This window comes from Capra hircus, chromosome 6, assembly GCF_001704415.2.
Source record: "Capra hircus breed San Clemente chromosome 6, ASM170441v1, whole genome shotgun sequence".
NCBI lineage: Eukaryota > Metazoa > Chordata > Mammalia > Artiodactyla > Bovidae > Capra > Capra hircus.
In genome coordinates, this window is record NC_030813.1 from 87,291,356 (window position 1) to 87,316,256 (window position 24,901).

General features: G+C 39.0%; 1 protein-coding gene across 3 annotated transcripts in view; it reads left to right on the plus strand.

Annotated features, from left to right (window-relative positions):
* SLC4A4 (solute carrier family 4 member 4) overlaps positions 1-24,901 on the plus strand; it is a 369,377-nt gene that overhangs the window by 325,224 nt on the left and 19,252 nt on the right. For all 3 annotated transcript variants that reach the window (XM_018049558.1, XM_013964709.2, XM_005681740.3), the window contains exons 17-20: positions 5,866-5,979; positions 7,509-7,670; positions 17,371-17,549; positions 18,702-18,774. In XM_018049558.1, coding sequence (XP_017905047.1) covers positions 5,866-5,979; positions 7,509-7,670; positions 17,371-17,549; positions 18,702-18,774 — 528 coding nt within the window. The remainder of the gene's footprint in view (positions 1-5,865; positions 5,980-7,508; positions 7,671-17,370; positions 17,550-18,701; positions 18,775-24,901) is intronic.

Below are 24,901 nucleotides of genomic sequence, written 5' to 3' on the forward strand. Positions count from 1 at the left end.
GGACCCACAGGGTGCCTGCTGCTGTGCTTGTCTCTTTGTAACAGCTCCATCCATTGAGAACCACTCTGCAGGCTCACAGCCTCTCCCCCAGTTAATTTGGGAGCAGCTGCATCCTCGCAAAGTGAAAACCAAATACCCTCTGGGGCTTCTGAGGAACCCAATTCATTTTTCATCCCTGTAAATTAACTAGCTTCTCACTGTTGGTGTCTCAACAATTATGACTCTCTTAATAATTAATATAGTATCATTCTTCATGAAGAGTATGTGTATAATAGATTTATTAGGTTGTTTTTGCCCAAGAACAAGAGAACAGCGTATGGTTATTTGAATTTTCCTTCCCATCCACTTAATTTCTTCTTTGCTTTGGTAGTTTAAATATTTAAGCCAGGTTGCTTTTTATTAGATTCATTGGGATATTTTGTAAGTCTGAAGAGGACAGAAATATTTTTCTTTTCATTTTTATAATTCAGTTCAGTTCAGTCGCTCAGTCATGTCCAACTTTCTGCGACCCCATGAATCGCAGCACGCCAGGCCTCCCTGTCCATCACCATCTCCCGGAGTTCACTCAGATTCAAGTCCTTTGAGTCAGTGATGCCATCCAGCCATCTCATCCTCAGTCATCCCCTTCTCCTCCTGCCCTCAATCCCTGCCAGCATCAGAGTCTTTTCCAGTGAGTCAACTCTTCCCATGAGATGGCTAATATGGTAAATTAAAAAAACCTCAAACTATTCTGATATAAAAGAGTCTTCACTGAAATATGCTTTGCTTTCACCATTCATGAGTGGAGGAATTATTATATGTCATAGCACATCTGTGTACCATTCAAAAAAGAGCAGAAATTTTTTTTTTTATGTTAGTCCTTGATATATAAGTCAACTTGTGTTTCACTTAGATTGTAATAGTTTATACTCCTAGGATGTTGAAGTTTGAGCCTGGAGAGACTTAGGGACTTAGAGCATTTGACTGGATAGACCCATTAGTTATGATGTTTGTCCAAGCTAAAGTTGAGGCCTCTGAATCCACAGGGTTAGCATGAAATCTTGTAGGAACAGTTTTCTCATGAAAACTTTGGCACTTCTAATCATTATCAATAATAGCTAGTAGGAAATTAGGAACTGTGGGTTTCTAATTTGATTTCTTTCTTTATATAAAAGAGTAGTATTTTAGTGTTTTTGAAGGAGATCCAGTCTGATGAAAAGGGAGGATAAAATAAACTAAAAATGAAAGGAAACCCATCCATGTTTCTTTTGCTAAATATGTTTGGAAAATGTGAGAAAAGCCCAAAGAGGGTGATTCTTATTCCTTAAAGTCAGATGCCACGCTCTTGTATTCGAGTCCTAGAATATATCTAGTAAACTGGATGTACTCAGTGCTTGACATTTTTAGGGCATTTTTAATGCTTGTTTTTTTAGTTTCTGCTGTTGGTTTTGCCTCATTCAAATTAAAGGTTAATTTTAGTATAGGATAAGAAGAGCCTGCTAAAATAGCACCCCTACCTACCTTCTCTAATTAGAGGATTTAGAGTTGAATACAGAAGTGGCCAGGGAAAAATCAATTTCCTTGACTATGAAGTTTAAATTAGATCCAATATCTTAGAAATGAATGTCTTACAATAAACACCCTCCAGGGGTGGTTTCTGCTGTTCCTGAATAGTATTGTACAATTTAACGGGAAGGAAGGGGAAATAGAAGCCAGTATATTGTACAGAGCATATCACCCTGGCTGTGATTTTTAATGGAGTTAAGCAATATTATGAATAGAGTACCTTTTCTTTCCCCATACATTTTAAGAAATGTAATCCTGAATTATTAGCATTTGACTTCTTAGGTACTGTTACACACATAATATGGGCTTTCCTGGTTGCTCAAAGGTACAGAATCCGCCTGCTAATGCAGGAGACGCAAGTTCAATCCCTGGGTCAGGAAGATCCCCTGGAGGAGGAAATGGCAACCCACTCCAGTATTCTTACCTGGGAAATCTCGTGGACAGAGGAGCCTGGTGGGCTACAGTCCATGGTGTTGCAAAAGAAATCAGACATGATTCAGAGACTGAAGAACAATGATACATATAGTAATATTGCCACACTTAACAAGAATGCCATTGCCAAGGGTTCTTACAAATTTATATATAATATATAAATTTGTGAAACTAATGATTAAACTAAGATAAATTATCCGTTTATATTATTTTCCCATGGCTGCTATATCAAATAACGACAAACATAGTGTCAGAAACACATTTATTGTCTTGAGATCAGGTGGTCAGAAATCTGAAATGTGTCTCAGTGGCTAAAATCAAGGTGTTGGCAAGACTGTTCTTTCTGAAGGTTTTGGGGGAGACTGTTTCCCTGCCTTTTCCAGCTTCTAGAGGCTACCCACATTCCTTGGCTCTTGGCCCCTTCCCTCCATCTTCAAAGCCAGCAGTGATCAGTCCAGTCTTTCTCATGTTGCATCACTCTCTGACATAGATTCTCCTGCCCCCTCTTTCAGTTAATGGGAATTACTGTGATTACTCTGGACCCACTGGAATAATCCTAGTTTCCCCAATCGCAAGGTCATCTGATTAGTACCCTTAATTTCTACCTGCAACTCAAATTCTCCCTAGCCATGTTACATTACATATTCACAGAGTCAAGGAATTAGGCATCTTTACTGGGGCATTATTCTACCTTCCACATTATCTGACCTAAATTTTTGTATAATTATCCTGGGTAATACCTTGGCAATGTTCTGAAGGAGGAGAGTGGAGAGACAAGAAGATGGGATACAGGAACCATATGAGATAGTGGTTAAGGGTGGGAATAGCCATGGAGGTGATGAGAAGAGACAGGATCTTTGAAGGTAATTGGCTGACCTGTTAGGTGTAGGATGTGAGAGGAAGAGAAGAGTTGTTTGGATGGTCCAAAGTTTTTGGCCTAAGCAATAGAGCGGGGGCGGGGGGGGGGGGGGGGGGAAATCGCCGTTAATGAAGATGGAGAAAACTACTGAAAGAGCAGTTTTAGGGCTTTGGTGCTCATGTGTGGAAGGCTGAGAATGGCTCCTCTCCTAAGTAAAGAAGCAACATTTCTCCAGTACTTGGTAGTGATTTCAGTCAGGCAGGTCTTTCTCCTAGAAGGGCCAGAGATGCGGGCCACCAAGAAATGGAAGATTGGATTCATTTGCTAGCCTCTGCTTCCCTCCTCCTGTTTATGGGGGTGGGGCCTGAGGTGAGGAGAGACACTGACTTTTTAATAGTCATTACCCTCTTTTGGAGCAATTTCTAGGATACTGGAGTTGTCGAAAACTTGGACTTGCTAAGTAAGGATTGGGAGGGTGATAAAGAAGAGAGAGCTCTTGTTTTGCCTTTGCAGTGACCTCTGGTCTTCAGTGATTCACAACCTACTGGACCAGAGCAGTTGTAACATCTTGATATTAAACCTGCTTCACAATAACCATCACTTGCCAGACCGTCCCGAATTGCCTGTGTCAAAACTTAACTTGCACAAACTAAAGAAATGGGTGTTTCTTCCAATATTGAGCCCCTGGAAACATTCTTTTTTCTGCAGCAATTCCAGATATTTCCAACCAAAATGAGCTCTGCATGGCAGTTTCATATTATTACTGGGCTCTTATTTCTTGTTTCTTAGAATTCAAGATTCCTTTCAAAGACCTCCTGACAGTAGATTATTGAGTTATTCCAGTGGTTTCTGCAGCCAAAGAGACTTTGTGGAACTTGAAATAACCCGAGTTAATGTATATTAGGAAAGTTTATGGTGTTGCAGGTGTTATGCTAAGCACTTTCATGGCTTATCCTATTTAATTCTTATAACAAACTGATGAAGTCATAAGGATTACTTTGGCTACATTTTGTGGTTGGAGTAATTAAAGCTAAGAGAGGATAAGTATTTACAACTAGGAAATAATGATGCTGGAGTTCCAAGCCAGACAATCTGATTATAAAAACTGTGTTTCTAACTGCTATACTATATGCTCCCCAAATTGATCCCTGCCATCTATTTGTGCTTGTATTATTGTATGCGATTGGTGTTAAATTGTCCCTAAAGTCTCATAGCTGGCTCTCTGCTCCTCTGTGTGGACTTCTCCAGAAAGCTAGACCAGTCCTCCAAGAGGGAAAGGAACTCCTGGTCAAAAGGGTCGTCTTTGATCCTGCTGCTAGTGAGTCCTCAAGGCTCCTGGCACCCAGTCACAGTCAAGAATTAAGCATAACTCTGCAGGCAAAAGGAGAAAGGGGCGGCAGAGGATGAGATGATTAGATAGCATGAACTTTAGCAAACTCTGCGAGAAAGTGGAGGACAGGGAAGCCTGGCGTGCTGCCGTCCATGGGGTCGCAAAGAGTCGGACACAGCTGAGCGACTGAGGAACTACGACATGTCCTTTACACCCACATTGCCAAGTAATTCCATTCTCCACTTTAGTTTCTCTTGAATACCTGCTTGCCGTAGTCATACTGCTCTTCCAAAAGACCATCTGTCCTAAGAACTGTGCAGCCACTAAGTCCCATCACTGATCTCTCTTCATCTAGCAGCGTCAGAAAGCTGACTGCTCACCCTGAGATGTGACCACTGCTGAATCAATCCTGATTTTGTTTAGGAGCAGGCTTCTTAACTATGACTTGACTGTGAGCTTCATGAAGACACGGATTGTATCTGTTTTGTTCACTTGTATCCCTGGCATCAAGCAAAGTATTAGGTTGAGTTGGTCCTTCATTTTCATGGAAGCAGAAGTTGTGAATACAGAGAGCTGAATGTGCTAAGTAAATTTCTGTTGAATGATCAAATTATGTACTACTGTGAATACATACCTTACTGGGAAACTCAGCTGTCTGTGCTCCAGTAATGCTTGTAGGCCGTTGTCAGTGCCACTAGTAACTGCAGAGGCCCTGACAATCAACTCAGTGGTCCCATGCTCCCCTGCTGAATCAGATATGGCCATTCTGCACCCACTCCATGGCAAAGACTTGAGTTTAATGCACATCCCACAAAGCCCAGCCCTTGTCCTAGCCAGAGGCCGGTACTTAGGAAGTTTAAAGGCTGTAAGCTAATGGTAACCACAGTTAAGTAGTGGAGAGAGAGAGGCTCCACATGCAGGAAATTTTAAGCACTAGCCTAGAGTGAAAAATTCTTTCTTTGGCCAATTTAGTGAAGCCATCACATTTCTGTCTTCCATCACTTTTTGTTTCTCTGAGGTCTTCAGTCCTATTCGTTAGCCTGAAACTATAACCCCTTCCCTGCTAAGTTCTTGGAGTTTTCAGGTTACCTTGTGGAATTTATCTTGCTCTGCACTCATCATTGTTGTTATTTAGTCACTCAGTCATGTCCAGCTCTTTGTTACCTCTTGAATTATAGCCCACCAAGGTCCTCTGTCCATGGGATTTTCCAGGCAAGAATACTGGAATGATTTGCCATTTCCTTCTCCAGTGCATTTAGACAATACTACCTCCCAAACAGTAAAAAGAAGTCTATGTCTCTGTGCAGATTTTTATAACATGTCTTGAAATTTCATCCTTATCCAGCTCTCCTTTCTGTGGCATACAGGAAGAGGGTACAGTACTTCAAAGATATATTTTCTTTGACTCCCTTCCTTTATCTAAACACACACACACATGCACACACATACAACACACACACCTGCTTGGTGCAATTAGATTATTTCTGGCCTAATAAGAAAGGGATGCAAAAGCAACTTAAAAAAATAATAATAATCTCCCTGCAGTATGACACCTCCCTTAATTTGTTGATGAAGCTGTTACTAGAAACTGTTAGCAAATAACAGAATTCTTCATTCACTTCAAACAGAGACATATATATATATATGACATACATATATCCAATGCTTAAAGGTTCCTGTTTCTTCTTTCTCTTCCCAGGCAAGAAAGCTCATCAGTGACTTTGCCATTATCTTGTCCATTCTCATCTTTTGTGTAATAGATGCTCTAGTAGGTGTGGACACTCCAAAACTAATTGTGCCAAGTGAGTTCAAGGTAGGTGAATTTCTGTCTCTTGGTCATTCCCTGATTTTGTTTCCTTTCCCTTATTCTATTTTGTCTTATCTCTGAGTTAGGTCTCTTGCTATACATTTTGTCTATTTTTTCCCTGAAATTAAATGCCTGACTAGAACTAAATGCAAGGTTCACATTATACTGATTTTGATTGAAAATACATACATTATGAAATCTGTTTTATCTATTTAGAGTATTAAAACATCCAAAACATTTTCGAACAACTTGTAACCTTGATGCATATATTTCTAGGATGTAATGTAACTATTATCATCCTGATTTTGTGAAGTTGAGATTGAAGCTTATAAAAATTAAATAAACTATCCAAGGTTACATTACTAATTCAGTGCTGTTTTCCTGCTACCAAACAACTTGCTATAACACACGTTTCTATATAATGTGAGTTTTAATTATTAGAAGTTATGAGAATTATTCACTTTATAAACCTGATGGTATGTGAAGACCTAATGGGTAAAATTTACATTTCAGTCATTCTTGAATATCCCTGTCTAAATTTTCCATTTTAAGTCTTTCACTTATTTTCTAGAATACCCCTAATCTTTCTCTTCATCCCTGATAACCATATATTTGCTAAGAAAAATTAAACTAACAGCAGTTTTAGCTTCATGACTACCTAATGAGAAAGGAATATCAGTGTTATAGCAAACAAAAAAATTTTTTTTGCATTTTCTCTGACATTAACAGAGATAAGTTCTCATTTATTCAGTTGTTTAAGTCAGCATTTATTGAATGTTTGCTTTAAGTCAAGCCCTGTGCTGGGGATTTGAAATACATTGAAGAGCAAGACAAAGTTCCTTTCTTTCTAACCCCACAGCCTGGTAAATGTAGTAAAATGTGTATAGGTTCAGTGATGGAGTTATGAGCAAAGTGAAACAGAAATATCTTTAGGAGAAGTGAGGATTTCTCAATAGTAAATGTGGAGAAAATAATTCATAGATAGGATTCTATTTTAGTTTATTTGTATGGTTTAAAATTTGGAAAAGAATAGGAAAATATGAAAATAAGAAATATTTACTATAACATTAAATATTTGTAGCTTTTAATGTATTAATTATGAAATCATTTCAATTTGGCAGTAGTAGACATAACTTCAGTGCAGTTGCTAAAACTTATTGACAAAATTCAAGGTGACTTTGTAGTTTCTTGCCTCCCTCATTAATGAATATTGCATTTGGGTTTTTCTTACGGCTGTCCCTTAAATCACTTTCTTCCCTCCTGAGTCTTACTTTGATCATGCTGAACATGCAAAATGACATTTACTTCTTTTCCATCACCCTATATTCTTAGTTTTCCTTCATTTAAAACATTGCCTTAAAAATAACCTCCTTTAGGAAGTTTTTGGTGAATAATCTTTGTCTAACCTATCAGTAAAACTGTTTCTGTTTTTTAACATGTTGACTCTCCAAATAGAAAACTGTCTTCCCCACTTATTTTTCATCATGGAGTATGTATTAATATTGTTTCAAATAATGTCTTCTCTCTTCTTCAAGCCAACGAGTCCAAACCGAGGCTGGTTTGTTGCTCCGTTTGGCGGAAACCCCTGGTGGGTGTACCTTGCAGCTGCCATACCTGCTTTGCTGGTCACCATCCTGATTTTCATGGACCAGCAAATCACAGCTGTGATTGTAAACAGGAAGGAACACAAACTCAAGGTAAATGTTCGTAACAACAGCTATCATTGCCTTCTCCTTTCTTTGTAAGTACTACATAAAAATACCAATTACTTCAAAAGCAAGATAGTTTAATTGGCATGTTATTTAAGACTTGAGAGCATCATAGATCACCCTGTGTGGACACATTTCCTCAGTGTACTACTTTTGGAAGACCTTATTTAATCCTGGAAAAGATTGTTTCAAATCATCTTTTCTTCACCACCGGAGAGGGCAACATTAACTGTTTACCACTAAGCAACTGTTATCCTTCTGATTTTAACTTGGTAACTGTCCTTTATGAAGGCAAAGACAAATGCTTTTTCTGAAAAACTGTTGAAATAAAAGTGTGGGTTTTCTTCAACCTTTGCCAGAGTCAATTGGTCAAAATAGTCACAGTGTCATCCTCCATTCAAGGAGATGCGGATAGACTCTGCTGTTTGATGGAGGGATGGTAATGTTACGTTGCAGGACAATATGTGGCAAAGAAGATATTGTTGATTGCTTAGACGCTTGATGGATATAGCGTTCATACTTTATATCCATCGATATATTTTTGAGGGGATGGTGGTAAGACTAATTCACGGAAGGCTAGGATCACTGCACTCTGTGTTTTAGGCTTAAAGTTTTCCAAACTGTAAAGGTAATGGGAATTCCAGCCCCAAACTCAGTTGTAGTTTTATGGTTAGGAATATCTTTAGAGATTTTTTTGTAATGGCATTATATCTAGTGGCAAGGCAAAAAGAAGTATGTATCTTCACTGTCTCTCTCTCTGAGGGGGGTGTTTTGTTTTTTTTCCTAGTTGACCAAATGGCTACACTGTGTTTAGAGTATCCTAGTCTTATTTCAGGGGATGTCTCCCATCTATACCCTTCCCCTCATGTGTCCCTAGAATTGGTGTTCAGTCCCTAGGATTCAGTCATTCTAACTCATGCCTGAGCTCCCCAAGGATTAGCCCAGTGTTACAGGGCTGGCTCAAGCTCTTGGGTTTACTGATGTGGTAGATTTATTCTATCTTGCTGCCATTATTTTTTGTTTCCAGTATTTCTGTTACTTTCTGACAGATAGACCATGATTTCTATGAGACATTTTCTGTATTTTGCTGAGCATTTTTAGATGTTCTATACTGGGAGGCATTTCGGTCTTTGTTTAGTTTGAAAGGCTAGAAATGGATGTTGACTAATATATTTTATTCCTAAAATATTTGGAAACATCTTCTTACTTTTGAGATCTAGTTGGTCAGATTTGGTATGTGTCCTTGAAGGCAAATGCCTATTCTTTTTGCCCATTAAGTTTCCTTACTAATAAAATGCAGAATTTTGAATTTAGCAAATTTAGGATAGATAAAATATTGAAATTTTATTGTTCTATTCCCTGTAGAAAACATTGGAAAATCAAGGCATATTAGGATTTACCTCTTAAAATAGGAGCTGAATATGTTTAAAAAATCTTTTCATCACCATTGGAATTGCTTGTTTGAAATCTTTCCTTTGAATGACAATAGTTCTGGAATAAGTGCCAGTGTTTTGACACAAATCTAAAGATACCAGTGAACCATGATCATGAATTGAAGGCTTCTCACTCTGGATATTGTTTGGTTCAGATTTTGTTTGGAAAGAGGCTGTGGAATGTGGAAATTGAAAATTCTGTCTAAAACGATAGAGAGACTTGACTGCTATGAAATTGATTCAAAAAAGAAACCTGAAACAGTGAGAGAGATGGAGGCATTGCGATGTGACAAGCAGCATGTTCGGGGTGGTGTTTGCTTTGGCTGTGAGTCCAGTGGTCCTGGCTGGCTGATTGCTCTGTTTGGAATGGGACCCTCCTTTCCATTGTGCAGATCAGCTCTGTACTGACGAGGAACACCGAGGCCCTTGGCTTTTTGTGGCCATCATTTTGCTCAGTTATGTTCCACATTATTCCTGCAGAGCACTCAAAAGCAAACGAGGTTCAGCAAGGTCATAACTTCTTCAAGGTTTTTCCCTGAGTCATTGGCAGAAGCAGAAAGAGAGTCTGAGCTTCAGACCTCAAAGCAAGGGATGCTCCTCAGAAGGAAAGTGATTTTAGTGTAAAGATAGGACGTGGGAGGGAAAATCGTTTGGAATCAGTATCCAGAAACAGATATTAGATCATTGTAGCAATAAAATCTCTCTTATATACTCTATGGTAAAACCTTTCATTTGACTGTGTTTTCTTGGATAACTACAAAAGGTGCCCTGTTTTAGCTTTTTCCTTTCTATTCCTTCTCTCATGCCTTAGATTCAGTCCTTTACTCTCATGTCTAGACTATTCTAATGGTTTGACCATGAGTTAATGACTGATCTCCTTTGCATCATTTTGAAACCTGGAACTTTTTAAAAAAAACTTTGTTCTTATATGTCAGTCTTATAGTTCTAAGTGTTTGTGCACTTTATTTCCTCTAAACCTTTCCCCATTGAAGAAGGTCCATTTGCCCTAGCTCGGGATTTAAGTGATACAATCTCACCTGAAATTTAAAATGATTCCGCATACTATAAAATGTACTGGTCAGATGAATTATTGGCATCAAATCTGCCAGTTTCTTCTGCTGATTATTCAAACTTTCCTCTCCACTCTTCAGTGATTACCACCTATCAAAATCATCTCCATCCTTATAAAAACTTGTCAGTGAAATCTTCACTCATAATGTAATTTCTATTATATTTATATAATCACATATACAATATATACTTTCTATCACACCTGTGTTTGCTCTTATTATGTTTGTACTACTCTATGCATTGGTCATCGCTGGTTTCTCAGTGGTAAAGAATCTACCTGCAGTGCAGGAGACGCAAGTTTGATCCCTGGGTTGGGAAAATTCCCTGAAAGAATCAATGGCAGCCCGTTCTAGTATTCTTGTCTTGGAAATCTAATGGACAGAGAAGCCTGGCGGGCTATAGTCCATGGGGTCAGTCCATAGAGAGTCAGACACTACTGAAAAACTGAACACACACATTCATGCTGGACACTGGTCACATAATATCTTGCACAGTAGTTTTTTTAGTATAATTTCCTTTTCTTCTTTTCTGAGCCAAAACAGTTTGAAGGCAAGGACCATGTTGTAGTCCTTTTTCTAGCTCTCTTGTGGCCTATCACACTGATTTCCATAAGGTAGATATACTAAACACATACTGAGGAATTTTGTTATCTGGGGCCGCATGGTCCTCAGAGTTGTTGAACTCAATGTGTAAGGTAGGTAATAACCGAGACCCTTCCAACCCATCTCTGGTTCTCATAGGGAATGTGAGAATTTTGGTATTAGTCAAAGCCCTGTTTAGATGTCATCACTGCAGGAAGATCTTGTGGGTTCACACTAGACACACTTGAACACTCTGTACTCTTGGGTGTCTTTTTCAGACCTCTTTGAATCTCAGTTTAGAATACATTATAATTTATGTACAAATCTGTGTCCCCTCCCTTGGTGGGAAAAACTGTGTCATGGTTCTCAGTGTCCCCATAAACCACCTTGCTCTCTGAACCCAGGGGGGCTTTTAGCATGAACGTTTATTCTGTATCTGTTCATGTGTATGTACCGCCCCTAATCCCTTTGTTATCATCTCTCTACCAAATACACTGTTGGGCTTGTCATTTTCTCTCAGAGGTTTTTTATTTTTGTGGATTTACTCCTGAATGACTGGTATTCTATGTTGGCAAAGTACATATAGTATCCAAAGGAAGTGAAAGTTTCAATGCCTGTCCTTGTACTTAAAATATTCTCCAGTTTAAGAAAGCAGAACATCCTTTGGATTCATATCCATGAAGATAAAGACTTTTATAAACTTTAGAGGACAGACTTAACCTTTTGTGAGCTTACTGAGTCCTTGCTATGTATAGAACACTGGTGTCTCAGGCATGATCTCTACCCTGAAGGAGTTTCATGGATTTCCCCTCTTCACTACTCATATCCACCGCTAGGTTGGAATTGACCTTGTACTTATATCTTGCACAAACAGTAAGTTCTTTTTTTCCACCTCTGGCTTCAACTCATAATCTATAAACCTTTCAAGGGGAGGTATTCTGTCTTATTGTTTTTATCTAACACAAGATCTAGCATCAGTTCAGTTCAGTCGCTAAGTTGTATCCGACTCTTTGCGACCCCATGAATCGCAGCACGCCAGGCCTCCCTGTGCATCACCAACTCCCGGAGTTCACTCAGACTCAAGTCCATCGAGTCAGTGATGCCATCCAGCCATCTCATCCTTGGTCGTCCCCTTCTCCTCCTGCCCTCAATCCCTCCCAGCATCAGAGTCTTTTCCAACGAGTCAACTCTTTGCATGAGGTGGCCAGAGTACTGGAGTTTCAGCTTTAGCATCATTTCTTCCAAAGAAATCCCAGGGCTGATCTCCTTCCTAAAGGACTGGTTTGATCTCCTAAGATCTAGCATAGGTGTCCAATGAATGTTTATTTAAAAAAATAGTTTTCTAAGCAAAGATATGAGCAGATGCAAAGGCCCTGGGATGAGGAAGAGCTTGGTGTGTTGGGAAACAAATAATAAACTAGTGTGACTAGAGCCTCTGGGAATTAGTGATTCAAGATAAAGTCAATGGGAGTGGGGCCAAATCACCATTGAACAAACAGTCTCAACTTCAGCATTATTGTCTTTCTGAATAATTCTTTGTTGGTCATGACCATCTTGTGTATTGTAGGGTATTTAGCAGCATCTCTGGCCTCTCTTCACTAGATGCTAGTCACACTGTTTCTCCCAAGTTGTTGTGACCAAAAATATATCTCCAGGCATTACTACCTGTCTCCTGGTGGGCAAAATGGTTATGGTAAGAAACACATATAGAACACTGATATAAGAAACACTGATATAGGAGAATTTTACAGTGCTTACGTGTTAGATTCTAAGTGAACCAAGAAGCCATTAAGGGTTTAGGGCAGGGAAGAACCATGCAATGACTGAGATTTTAACGAGATTACTCTATGAGGAGAGTGAACTGTCAGAGACAAGTATAAAGCAGAAGTTTCTGTGGCTACTGGAGCTTCCCTGAGGGTCGAGGGTTGCTGAGTGAATGTAAAGGAAGCCAGGAACACGAAGAAGGCAGTGGCACTAGGGATGAGGGGTAAGAAGATGTCACATGGCATTTTACAAAAATGCTTCCCGTTGCTCTTATAATTAAAACTTCCAAAGTCTTTAACAAAACATGCCAGTTCTTAGCTTCCTTAGCCTTATTTTATACCTTTCCCATCTCCACCTAAGCACCGACTCAACTTAATTTTCTCAAAATGGCAGCCCATTTGCCTGTTGTTTTGCCCCTGATTCCCTATGTCTTGTCTTCCAGCTGGTTATGGCTCATGTTTTAGGGCTCAGCTTAGATACCACCTCCCATGTAAACCATCCCTGACTGTAAGCTGAGTTAAATAAAGGTGCTCCCCTTCTCATGGTATTGCAAGCTCACCCTTACTATAGACCTTTAGCACTGTGGTACGCCTGTTGATTTCGCCAACTCTTTTATTACTCTATTATAAACCATTTGAGAACAAGGACTGTGTATTAGCTGTAATTATATTTCTAGGATCTAGCAGAGTGGCTCCGAACAGATGAATTAACATGCGTTCATTTATCCAACGAACATTTATCTAGTGTCCACTCTGTGGTGGGCTCTGTGTCACGTGCTGGAGTTTCAGTAGTAGAGAATAACTTTGCACATGGTCCCTGTCCTCATGGATCTTCTTGTCCCTGAGGGAGAGATGTGTAATTTCAGTAATCAATCACATTGTAGCATTGCAGATAAGTATGAAAGACAGGGGAGGGTGCTTGAAGAGTTTGTAGGAGAGGGTTTGATCCAGTCCAGAGGTACTGGGAGTTCCAAGGTAGCAGCACTTACACTGAGATCTCACACGTCATCAGTAGGATTAGCTGAGCGAGCCTGGGTAGTAAGAGGAACACAGGAGGGCACAGGACTCCTTATGTAGGAACAGGCTTTGCAGAGCCGGTAACCTGCTGAGAATGAATGACAAATAGACTGTGGCTGCAGTGAAAGGAGGAGGGTTGGGCAGGGAGAGAGAACAGTGTGGAAACAAACCAGGTAGGGCCTTCGGGTCAAGTTGATGGTTCTCCCTTCCTTGTAAGAGCATCAGGTACTCTCAGCCTAGTTGAGGGAAAGAAGACTTTTTGATGTCAAGAGGCAGGGTAATTATGTGTCTATAATTACTTTGTCCCAGAACTTTTATTTGTTCTGGTGGTCTTGCAGTTACCTTTGTATTCTACTTTTTACAGTCTTCATTCCACCCTCTTTGGTATTATGTGGCCCCTTTTTACTAGTCTGCAGGATATCTAGTTCAGACTTGTTTTACTTGAAATAGTTGAAGAAACCATGGAGGGGCTTCCCTGGTGGTTCAGTGGTCGAGAATCCACCTGTTGAGACATGGGTGTGATCCCTGATCCCGGGAAGATGCCGTATGCCGAGGGGCAGCTAAGCCCATGTGCCACAGCCACTGAGCCCACACTCTAGAGCCCGGGCCACTCAAGAAGATAAGCCACTGCAGTGAGAAGCCCATGTACTGTGACTCGAGAGTTAGCCCCTGCATGTCACAACTAGAGAAAGCCCATGCAAAGCAATGAAGACCCAGCACAGCCCAAAATAAATAATTTTCCTTCTTTAAAAAAAAGGTTACAAAGCTGGCTTGATTTAAAAGAAGAGAGAGAGAAGACATGGGGGTAGCTCACCTCCATGACTTTTTCTGCAACAACTATTCTTGTGACCCATTGATCTGGTCAGTGTGCACATCCTTAGGTTATTACAGTTTCCATGGTGATAAGATATGGGGATTTTGCCCATCAATTACCATGTTGGTACTTCTAATATAGTCTTGAGTGATTTAGTCTAAATAAAACTTGTAGCTATGTGATATTTCCAGATGTTGTCCGCCTTCCCCTTACCCCCACAGAAGGTTCACATTTCTGCCAATCAGCAAGTAAGTTTTAATTTTTTGTATTGCTAACAAAGAGTTTATATTTGCCACTCAAAAGAATGTACACATTCTACTTGTCATTCACTTTTTAATAACCTTCAGTTGAGCATTGGCTATATGTCCTGTGCTCTGCTTAGGTATTCAGGATGCCGTCCAGGTCCTCATGTTACTTATGGTCAAATATCAAAGACAAATAAACACACCTACAATTTCAAAACAGCATGATGAATGCCATGATAGAGGAAAGCATAAATTAACAGGGAACCATCAAGGAAGAGACCTAACCTAACCAAACTCACCTATCTCCCCTGGGATGAGAAAGGAAAACAATCAGGAAAAAAAAAAAAAAATTCCTGAAGGCTGATTTAAGTCTTATTCAAGAATGAGTAGGACTGAGCCAAGGGAAAAATATAGGCTTTACTCGGGAGGGATGTTATGTGGGCAAAGACGCCAAAGGCATCAGTAAGACATATTTGAGGAATTGGTTGAAAGTGGCTGTAAGGTCCAAGTAGGACAGAGGTCAAAGATGAGGCTGCTGATGTGAATAGAAGCCAGACTGTGAATGGCCAACACACCCGCAGGCAGAAGTCTGCAAATCCTCTATGTTCCACCTCAATATAAAGCCAGAATGCACCCAGCTTTTACTCTGTTCACTGATGCCACCCTGATTCTGACCATGACAGTCGCTTGCACAGGTCATGGCAGCAGCCTCTTCACGCTTCCTGTTCTCTCCCGTCTGCTCCTAACACAGCAGCCATGGCGTTTAGAATGTAAGCAAGTCATGTCGTCATTCTTTGCTTTAAAACCCTACAGTGGCTTCCCGCAGTATTCAGCCTCCAAATCCAATTTTTGTTCTCCTTCGTGCTTTCCACTGTTTTAGATATTGTATAGATTACTTTTTTATGTTGTTTAGCGGTGTCTCCTTTGGTAGAATGGAAACTCCACTAGAGCAGGAATTTTTGTCTGGTTTATTTGCAAATATGTCACCAACACCTAAGCCTGTGTCTGTTCATAAGTTGGCAGTCAGAGTTTGTTGACAGAGTGAATGACTGAGAACCTCAGATGTAGCATATATTCACCTCATTAGTCACTACCTTGCCCTCCTCTCCCCTACGTTAAACTAGTCCCAGTTCAAACCCTTATGCTTTGTACTGCAATGAACTGGTTTTATGAAGATATATTACCCTGTTTATCTCTCAAGGAGGCTCTCATTCTTAGCTAAACCTGGACAAAGTAAAAATAAGCTTTTCCTTCTTGTGTCAGTTACCCTTCCCTGTGATGAGTTCTCTGAGAACATGATTAGACCCATGTGTGCAAGCCAGGGGTAAAATCTTGGCATTTCGGTGAGAAGAGAATAGTGTTTGGAATAATGTAACAGAATCTGAACGATAGCAGTCGCCGGGTTCCTAGGGTAAAGCCCACTCTCATTTTTTACAGTCAGCCTCTCCATCCGCTCAGGTTGCTCGCACACTGGCTTTTGCCGCTGCCGCTCCCATGCTGTGAAAATGGATTGCTCCGTTTGCTCAGGCTCCTTAGGGGGGTTAGGCATTGGATTTCTTCACAAACAGAGCAGAGAAATATAATCATAGAATAACATCGTGGACACATTTAACAATATTTATTTAGTGAGTAAAAGAGCTAGACCTTTTGTTACATCGTCTGCTCTTCCAGTCGGTAAATGTTGTTGTGACTCTCTGGCAGTGTTTGAAATCAGCCTGTTCTTATTAAGGGGGTATAATTACCTTAAGTGTAATGTTTCATAGGTTGTTAAACCATTATTTTCTTGTACTATGAAAGGCGAGAGATGGTCTTTTATGTACTTTTTGTCCTTATTTTTTAATTGAAGTATAGTTGATTTACAATGTTGTGTTAGCTTCAGGCGTTCAGCAGTGATTCAGTTTTTCATATTATATATTTTTAGATATATATATATCTGTATATATACATATATATATATATATATACATACAAATCTTTTGCTTTTTAAGATTCAGTATCGGTTGTGCTATACAGTCAGCCACTGTTGGTTATCTACTTTATATATATTACTGTGTTTATGTTAATCCCAAACTCCTAATTCCCAACTCCCATTTTTCCTTTGGTAACCATAAATTTGTCTTCTATGTCTGTGAGTCTATTTTTGTCATGTAAATAAGTTGTTATATCATTTTTTTAGATTCCACATAAAGTGCCAAGGTTGCTTTTCTTAAGGTTGCTTTCGGATCTCTAGTCTACGTGTGCTGAGTACTCTCTGAGTGAAGAGCATACTGCTAAACAGTCAAGCAAAGAGTGCATTGTATCTGTTTTTAAGGAGCTTATTGTGCTTATGTTAAAAACAATCAGTATCACTATTGCTACTATCATCATTTATTGAGCTCCTACTCTATAACCATCACTACCTTTTATGCTCCCACAAGAAAGTTTGCCTCAGTTACTTTATTAGAGGATCTCAGTAACTCTTCAAGGTAGTTGTACATTTCTATTGTTCCAGTTATGTGATTGGATGCAGAGAGGATAATTAACACTAAACAAGCAAGCTGTGACTTTAGCTCAAGGAGGTATATCATGTGACAGCTTTGCATTTAATTATTGAGGGATAGCATGAGGAAGATGAAGCCTCATTCAAGGAGCTCACCTTTCGGTAGATATGTATTCCAAGCAGAGTGCATTGGTTTCTTTTGGTAATCTTAACTCCCATCTGGAAATATGACTAGATAGAAGTATGTGTGCTTTCTCCACATGGCTTTGTTACCTCTTGCTGCAGAAAGGAGCTGGATATCACCTGGATCTCTTTTGGGTGGCCATCCTCATGGTGGTGTGCTCCTTCATGGCCCTTCCGTGGTATGTGGCTGCTACTGTCATCTCCATTGCTCACATCGACAGTTTGAAGATGGAGACAGAGACTTCTGCACCTGGAGAACAGCCCAAGTTCCTAGGAGTGAGGTATGTTAAATCAGGGGAAAAAAATGGCTCTATAGACCATGCCACTCCACACATCTATGTGTCAGTCAGAAGGAGATGGGCCAATGTGGAGGAGAAAGGACTGGTGACGAATGATTTATTCTGGGCTTGCTATTCTAGAAAGGACTAAATTTTCACTCGGGAGAGTCTTCAACAATTTCTTGAGTTCACTTCTCAAGTTACATACATTTCCTTTGATTAGCAAAAGGCTAAATGGTACAGAGTGAAAACTCAAACAGGTCATTCAATTTCTTCAACATGCAGGTAATTTTGGAGCTGTGGTGTGTAGTATATCATAATCATAACTAAAGGCTAAAGCCTTTCATTTTTCAGCTCTGGTGAGACTTTCTAAAACTCTTGAGTCTGCTTATGATTTTCAAGATTCTATGAAAGGAAAGGAATTCTTATTTTCCACTTAATTTTCTGTCTCATAAGCACTGAGAAACCTTGACCTCCAGCTGTTCAACCTGGGTAGCCATGAAGGGCTTTTATGAGACCTTTATACTCTACTGTGTATTTTTCGCAATAGACTCTGCTCCTAAGTGCTCGGGTGACTAGCTCACATGACTGGGCCATCAGTTCTCACGCCACAACAGTGGGTGATTCTTTCTTGGGAGCTGGGGGAGGGAGTTGTTGTATGGGAATCATATTTGTTAAAAATTACTTTTGTTGTTGTTGATTTGGAAATGAGACTGATGGGATTTATTGCATTTGGGAAATTCCCTGAGCTGGTTGTTAATTAGAATGTGGGGCAATGTAATAACTGGCTCTTTGGAAGGTGTAATTATATAATGGTACAACTTGTTTTAAAAAAAAAAAAAAGGGTTTCATATAGGCCAGTAACTGATTGACCAAGAGCAAGCGATTTTTTAACCCTGATTCTAAAAGACAAAGGATTTAACAGAATTACTTTTTTCCCTTGATGAATTCAGATCACGCACTGCAATAACTTTGAGAACTTTATAGTTCTATTGAGTCTATAAGCTGTCCTTGAGGTGTTAATTACATATGATATCCACACCTTTGTGAAATATCGATTTGGTCAATGTAGAGTCTTTTTGTTTGAAGGTGAAAAGACAAGAGCATGTTTATGAAAACAAGAGGTAGATTGGTAATCTTTTGATTTGGTTTCAGGGAACAGAGAGTCACTGGAACCCTTGTGTTTATTCTGACTGGTCTGTCAGTCTTTATGGCTCCCATCTTGAAGGTAAATATATGAAATACTCGCCTTGTCCTCCTTCTCAGAATACTGACAGATAACTGGATATGTGAAGAATAGAATTCTCCAGGAAGTATCAACGAGTTTCTTATCACATGCATAACACACTGAATGAAGCAGGGATCAGGTAGAATGAAGACTTTAAAACCTTTTATCTTGATCTCCTCACTCCTTCATTCCTTCTATTATTATTATTGTAGTAATTTGGTTGAACCATATTAAATTACCACTATTCGAGTTTTTTGACTATGGCTAGGGCAGTTTCATATAGTTCACTTACGACCTGAACTCCACTCCCAGCATTTTTCACTCCTAGTCTCTCTACATCTTTTCTTCCCATCACTTCCCATTTACTTGTCTTTAAATCATACCCTCCCTTCCCACATTAGACTCCTGGATAACATGAATGACTCAGGATGATCATTTCGTAATTGTTCTCTTATTCTTAATGATTGCTGACTGTTTCTATTTTCTTCAAATCACAAGGCCTAATATCCACAAAGAGAGACTGAAATTACTGATTTATAACTGGAAAACTTTAGAAATGAACTTTTGAGGAATAAAAATGATAGATTATTTAGAAAGTTAGGGTCAATATGCAGGTTTGATTGATGGGGTGAATGTCTCTTTAACAGATAAGTATAAACTGTATATGAAAGCCTATTTAGAAGTAGAGATGGTACTAAAAAGTGTAATATATATATATGTGTGTGTGTGTGTGTCATGAAGTTTCCCATTTTCTTTTGCAACACAAATATTTTATTCTTTTTTATTATAGAAACAATACTTGCCAGTGATTTATAATTTGTGTCTTATGCTTGGCATTATAGTACAAAGCATGAATATCACCTATGGACCTAATAATAACTGTCAATAACCACTGTTAGCAGTATCCTTCCAAATTTTTCTCTGAAAATTTTTGTTTGCTTTTAAACAATTCTAATTTTAAAAAAGGTTTTTTAAATGCTTATTTAATTATGCAAGTAATGAAACAGTACATTCTTGTAAAGAACTCAAACAATACAGAAGTACAGAGAAAGGCAAAACGTCATTTCTTTCAAGTTCACACATTTATATGACAATTGCCGACTAGATGAGTTCGTGGAAAGTAGAAATATGATCTCAACTTACAGCTAGGACTGACTTTACCTTCGGAATAATTAGATTGATGCATACAATATGCACAAAACAGTTTATAAACAGTAAAATACTTAAGTATTCATCTTTTGCCCTTTATTTCCACAATATCAATTAACTCATGTAATTAATTTTTGACTGGAATCGTGAAGGAATATGTATCTCATGTAATGTGTGGGGAAGTAAAAGTAACTGCAGGGGATTTGTTTCTGGTTACATACAGAGGACCTTAAAAAAGGACAGATCTTATGTTCTATGGGGACAGAGGGAAATCTATTGTCACTTTGCCAATGCAGAGCAAGTTGTGGGGTAGATTTGATTTGCTGTGAGTTTCATAGCATCAAATTCTCTGCTAAAGTGCTGTGTGTCCTCTGTCGCCCCATAGACCCCAGCACATCAACTGGTGGAAAGTCTAATGGCAGTTTTTTCCCACATGGCCAATGGACCCTCATGTGGACAGGTCAGCTCTTAGAGAGATCATTGTGGCCTCAGGTTGTGGAAGGCTCTACTAGGAATTTGCCCCTGGAACCCCTGAAGGTGCACTCACACGACACAGCTGCAGAGTTTCTTTTATAGGATCTTTTAGTACGTAGCCACTAGTAAAGATAAGTCAGAATCTTCCCATCAGTTCCTATGTACTCATCCCCACCCACTCTTTTTTCTTTTATTTTTATATTATTTCTTTTCATGAATGCAGTGTAAAATCCTAACTCAAAAAAGTCAGATGTGTTCAAATTTTTTTTGTTTGTTATAGCAGATTGGTTTTATCTTGGAGAATCTGTCAACTGAGTAATCATGCCTGATTCCAAAGGGACACAGAGAACAAATAGTGTATAAACTGCTATTTTTAGGAAGAAATGCGCGGTCTCTTCCTAACTCTTTTCTCACCCAAATATGGCTGCAGAGACGTTAAAGCTGAAAGAACTTTATTTCTTCATTTTATGCTGATTCTTTTTGCTCCTGATTTGTAAAACATGTTACTATCTATAGGAACAGATTACAGTGCAGAGAAAGGAGTGATATAGGTATAAGGGATCACTGAGTATAAGCTTGCTTTTCCTTTGACCTTCCTTAAGTACTCATGTTCTAGCTCCCCCTCATTCGGGTACTAGTATCCATAATTGTGGCTATTTCCACCTGGCAAGTTCCGGTCAATACAAAGGAGTCAATATGAGAATCAGTGAAAAGTGAAAAAAGGAGTTCAACAATCATTTGTGCCAGGCAAAATTTTGCCCAAGATCTGGGAAATGAAATTGTTTTGTTAATGTAGTTTCCAACATATTGTAGGAAATGTAGATTAAAAACAAGGGTTCAATAGTCTAGCATTGACTATTGCAATTCATTACTTCAGTTAGTGAGGCTATTTCTTACTTCAGGAACCACATCTGAACAGGTCAGCCAGTTTCAGATCAGGTGCCCTTCTTAACACTGAAGTTTGCTAAGTTACATGCATTTCACTACAGGAACCTTGTTAGCTCATTTGAAAAGTCAACACAGGAAGAAACGGACGTTGAGAGTAGTTTAACTGAAACCTAAGTTATAACTGAGAAAAGTCAAGATTAACAATTAACCTCAGAAGTCACTTAGAAAGCAGTATTAGCACCTAACTTAGAGGAGGGAATGTGACTATGTGTCTATATAACTGTGTGTTTTAACGAAACACATGACAACTTTAAGGAATGGTTTTACTTCAAAGAGCTGCCTTTGAAAGGCAGATTAAATGAATGAAACAGAAAGAAACATGTGACTTTTTAAAATTTCCTCCCAACTTCCTCCCACCCTTTCCTCCCAACTCCCTGGATCCCTCACAGGTTTGGTGGTCTCCGATGATGCTAGTTATATTTTCTGCCATGCATTAAGTAGTCTGGGTAGTCATTCCCCATGCCTGTGTAGGCACTTACTGAGAGCATTGATTACTTTGAAGTTGATGACTTTTGTTTTGATCTCTTTGCCAAACTCTGTCTTTTTACAGAGAAGAATGCAATGCAGGGAATCATAATGTACTAGCTTTAAGTTCAGGAGGACACCCCTTGACCTTGGCCAGCAATCAGTGGTACATGCTTCACATCTCACCACTGGTTCAGTACAGAACTGCTTAGAAGCAGGAATAACTGACTTCCCAGGCTGGCTAGACAGTTTAGATCTGTGTTTCTGCAGCGGAAATACTGACTGTTAAGCTAGGGTTCTGTATGGGGAGACTCAGGGAGACCAAAGAGCAGGAAGAAGATGAAAGGCAGTTTCTGCAGCTTTCTTTTTCCATTCTTCTGGCAGGCCTAAAGCAATAAAGATCAAGAAAAGTTCACTGCTATTTCTGTTGCCTTTGCTTGAATTAGTTTATCTTTAACGTGAGGAGTGACCAGAATTTATCCTTCAGATTTGTTCAGTGATCTAGAATGTGGAGGAGAGCATTTAAATTGTATTTGACAAACATTTGTTGAGCTCCTGCTATATGCTGTACACTCTGCTCAGTAACAGGGAAACAAGGAGAAGTGATAATGATGATGATAAAGATGATTGTATTCATAGCTCTCATATATTCAACTTGGACTTAGACTAAGGACTCTGCACAGACTTTTTATATTTAGTTCTCCAATAACACCTACCAAAATTATACTTACTTAGGATTTTTTTAATCTTATAAAAGGTTTTAATTGGATTTCTTCACCAACCATATAATACCCAGTTACTGTATTGTTAACATCTCAAATTTATTTTTTTAAATTTTGTTTTGGAGAATAGCCATTTAACAAACAATGTTGTGATTGATTCGCAACATTGAAAAGGGATTCAGCCACATACAGACATGCATCCATTCTCTCCCAAACTCTCCTCCCATCGAGGCTGCCACATAACATTGAGCAGAGTTCCAGGTGCTATACAGTAGGTCCATGTTGGTTATCCATTTTAAATTTAGACTGTGTACATATCCATCCAAAACTCCCTAACTATCCCTACCTGAATCAATTTTATAGTTAAGAAAAACTGTGAGGAACTTGCCAGGTCACAAAGTTCCCTGAATTGTTTGAGCCAAGATTTGAACTCAGGCAGTTCTGAGTCCAAAGCCTAACTGATCTCATAACCACGTGGTGTACCACCTTTGAGATTAAAAACAGTATTTGCCCTCAAAGAACGATTCACTTTCATTTTCCTTGAGATGATCTTCCCCAGCGTCTCTGACCCAATATCTAATTCTCTCAAGTATAGAGAAAGATAGACTTTTTACAAACTCTTTCATCATAGCTTGCTCCACGATTTCGGTGATTACGGACCAGATTGCAAGTCTGCAGCTTCCTTACGTTGATTTTTAAGGCTTAAGGGTGTTAGGATATTGTTTTAATAACATGTTCCTGAAGACAGTTGTTAGTGTTGAAAAAGCAATATTGTAAAACTTCGATAAAACCAAGTCTTGTATTCTGACCTTTGTAGCCCTTCTTCTGTCCTAAACTCCTGCCATGTCAGGCCCACCACAGAGGAGCCAAAGAAACCTGTGCTTTACACTCGTAGGCTTCTCGACCTGCCGCTAAAAGCCCTCTTGATAATGATTTCAGTACTACGTTCGTCGAGGAGGGCATGGCAACCTACTCCAGTATGCCGGCCTGGAGAATCCCCATGGACAGAGGTACAGACCATGGGGTCACAAAGAGTTGGACACAACTGAGCAACTAAGCACAGCACAGGGCTGTACTCATCAGATATCTATTATGAGCCAGACCCTGAACTAAATATCTGTGCTATGCAGTCTTTGTTATGGGGCTTCCCCGGTGGCTCAGCAGTAAAGAATCTCCCTGCCAATGAAGGAGAGGTGGATTCAATCCTTGGATCAGGAAGATCCCTTGGAGAAGGAAGCTCCAGTATTCTTGCGTGGGAAATCCCATGCGCAGAGGAGCCTGGTGGGCTACAGTCCATGGGTCTCACAAAGAGTTGGACACGACTGAGTGACTAAACAACAGCAAATCTTTACCATAAGCACTATATGGATGAGAATACTGAAGACTGGGGAAGTTAAATCATTTTCTCTGGGTTGCACAATGGCAAGTACCAGAATTGTAACCCACGTCTGTCTAACCTCTGTGCCCATGCTCTTATCAAGATCTCATTCTCGGTTTTATACACACACACACTGACTATGATTCTGCTGGGAGACCTCATTCTTGTACTGAAATCTGTGCTGTGGACAACTTCAAACCCCTCTCCCCTTTTTTGAAAATTGCATTTACCATTTTTACGTTTTTTTTTCTTATGGGGATAATCTAACAGTATCAAAATCAAAGGGAAGACTGTCACCAGAATTTGAAAATTTTGGTAACATTGTCTGATATGTTAATATTGATCTCATCTCTGTTTCATTATTCTACCTAGTGATAGGATCAAGCATTTAATTTTTTTTCATTTTTAATGTTTATTGAAAGCATTATACAATAATATTTATCTACAATTATGCTTTTTTGGCATTCTGGGTATGATCGCTTATTTGTATGATTTTTGGCAGAATTTTATCATTTGATACTTCTTGATATGCCTGTGAATTTAGTATACCTTGTGTTATATGTTTTAATTTCTCTTGTCTTGCTTTATATTAGTGTCTCCCTGATATTACTATGTATATCATAGTAGTTAAAATGGGATCCTTTTTTTTTTAAAGCACATTCTTCTCTTCCTTTCTTTGGGAAATTTCTATTGTGATTAATATTATATTGTGATGAATTTTTAGGGATTGACCTTCTGATATGACTCATAAATCAAATCCAATAAAAAATATCCTCTAACCCAGTAATTCTGTTATGTTTCATCAAAATTTCTGAACTGAAAGATTTTTACTGAGACACCACACTATCATAAGAAAATGGTGGATTTAATAAGACATTTGTATTACATTGAACTTAGCTAAAAATCAAATTAATAGCCTTCTTCATATGTACTATTTTTACCACAGAATAATTTTTTAAAAAAACATGATAATATCTAAAGCTATTTTCCT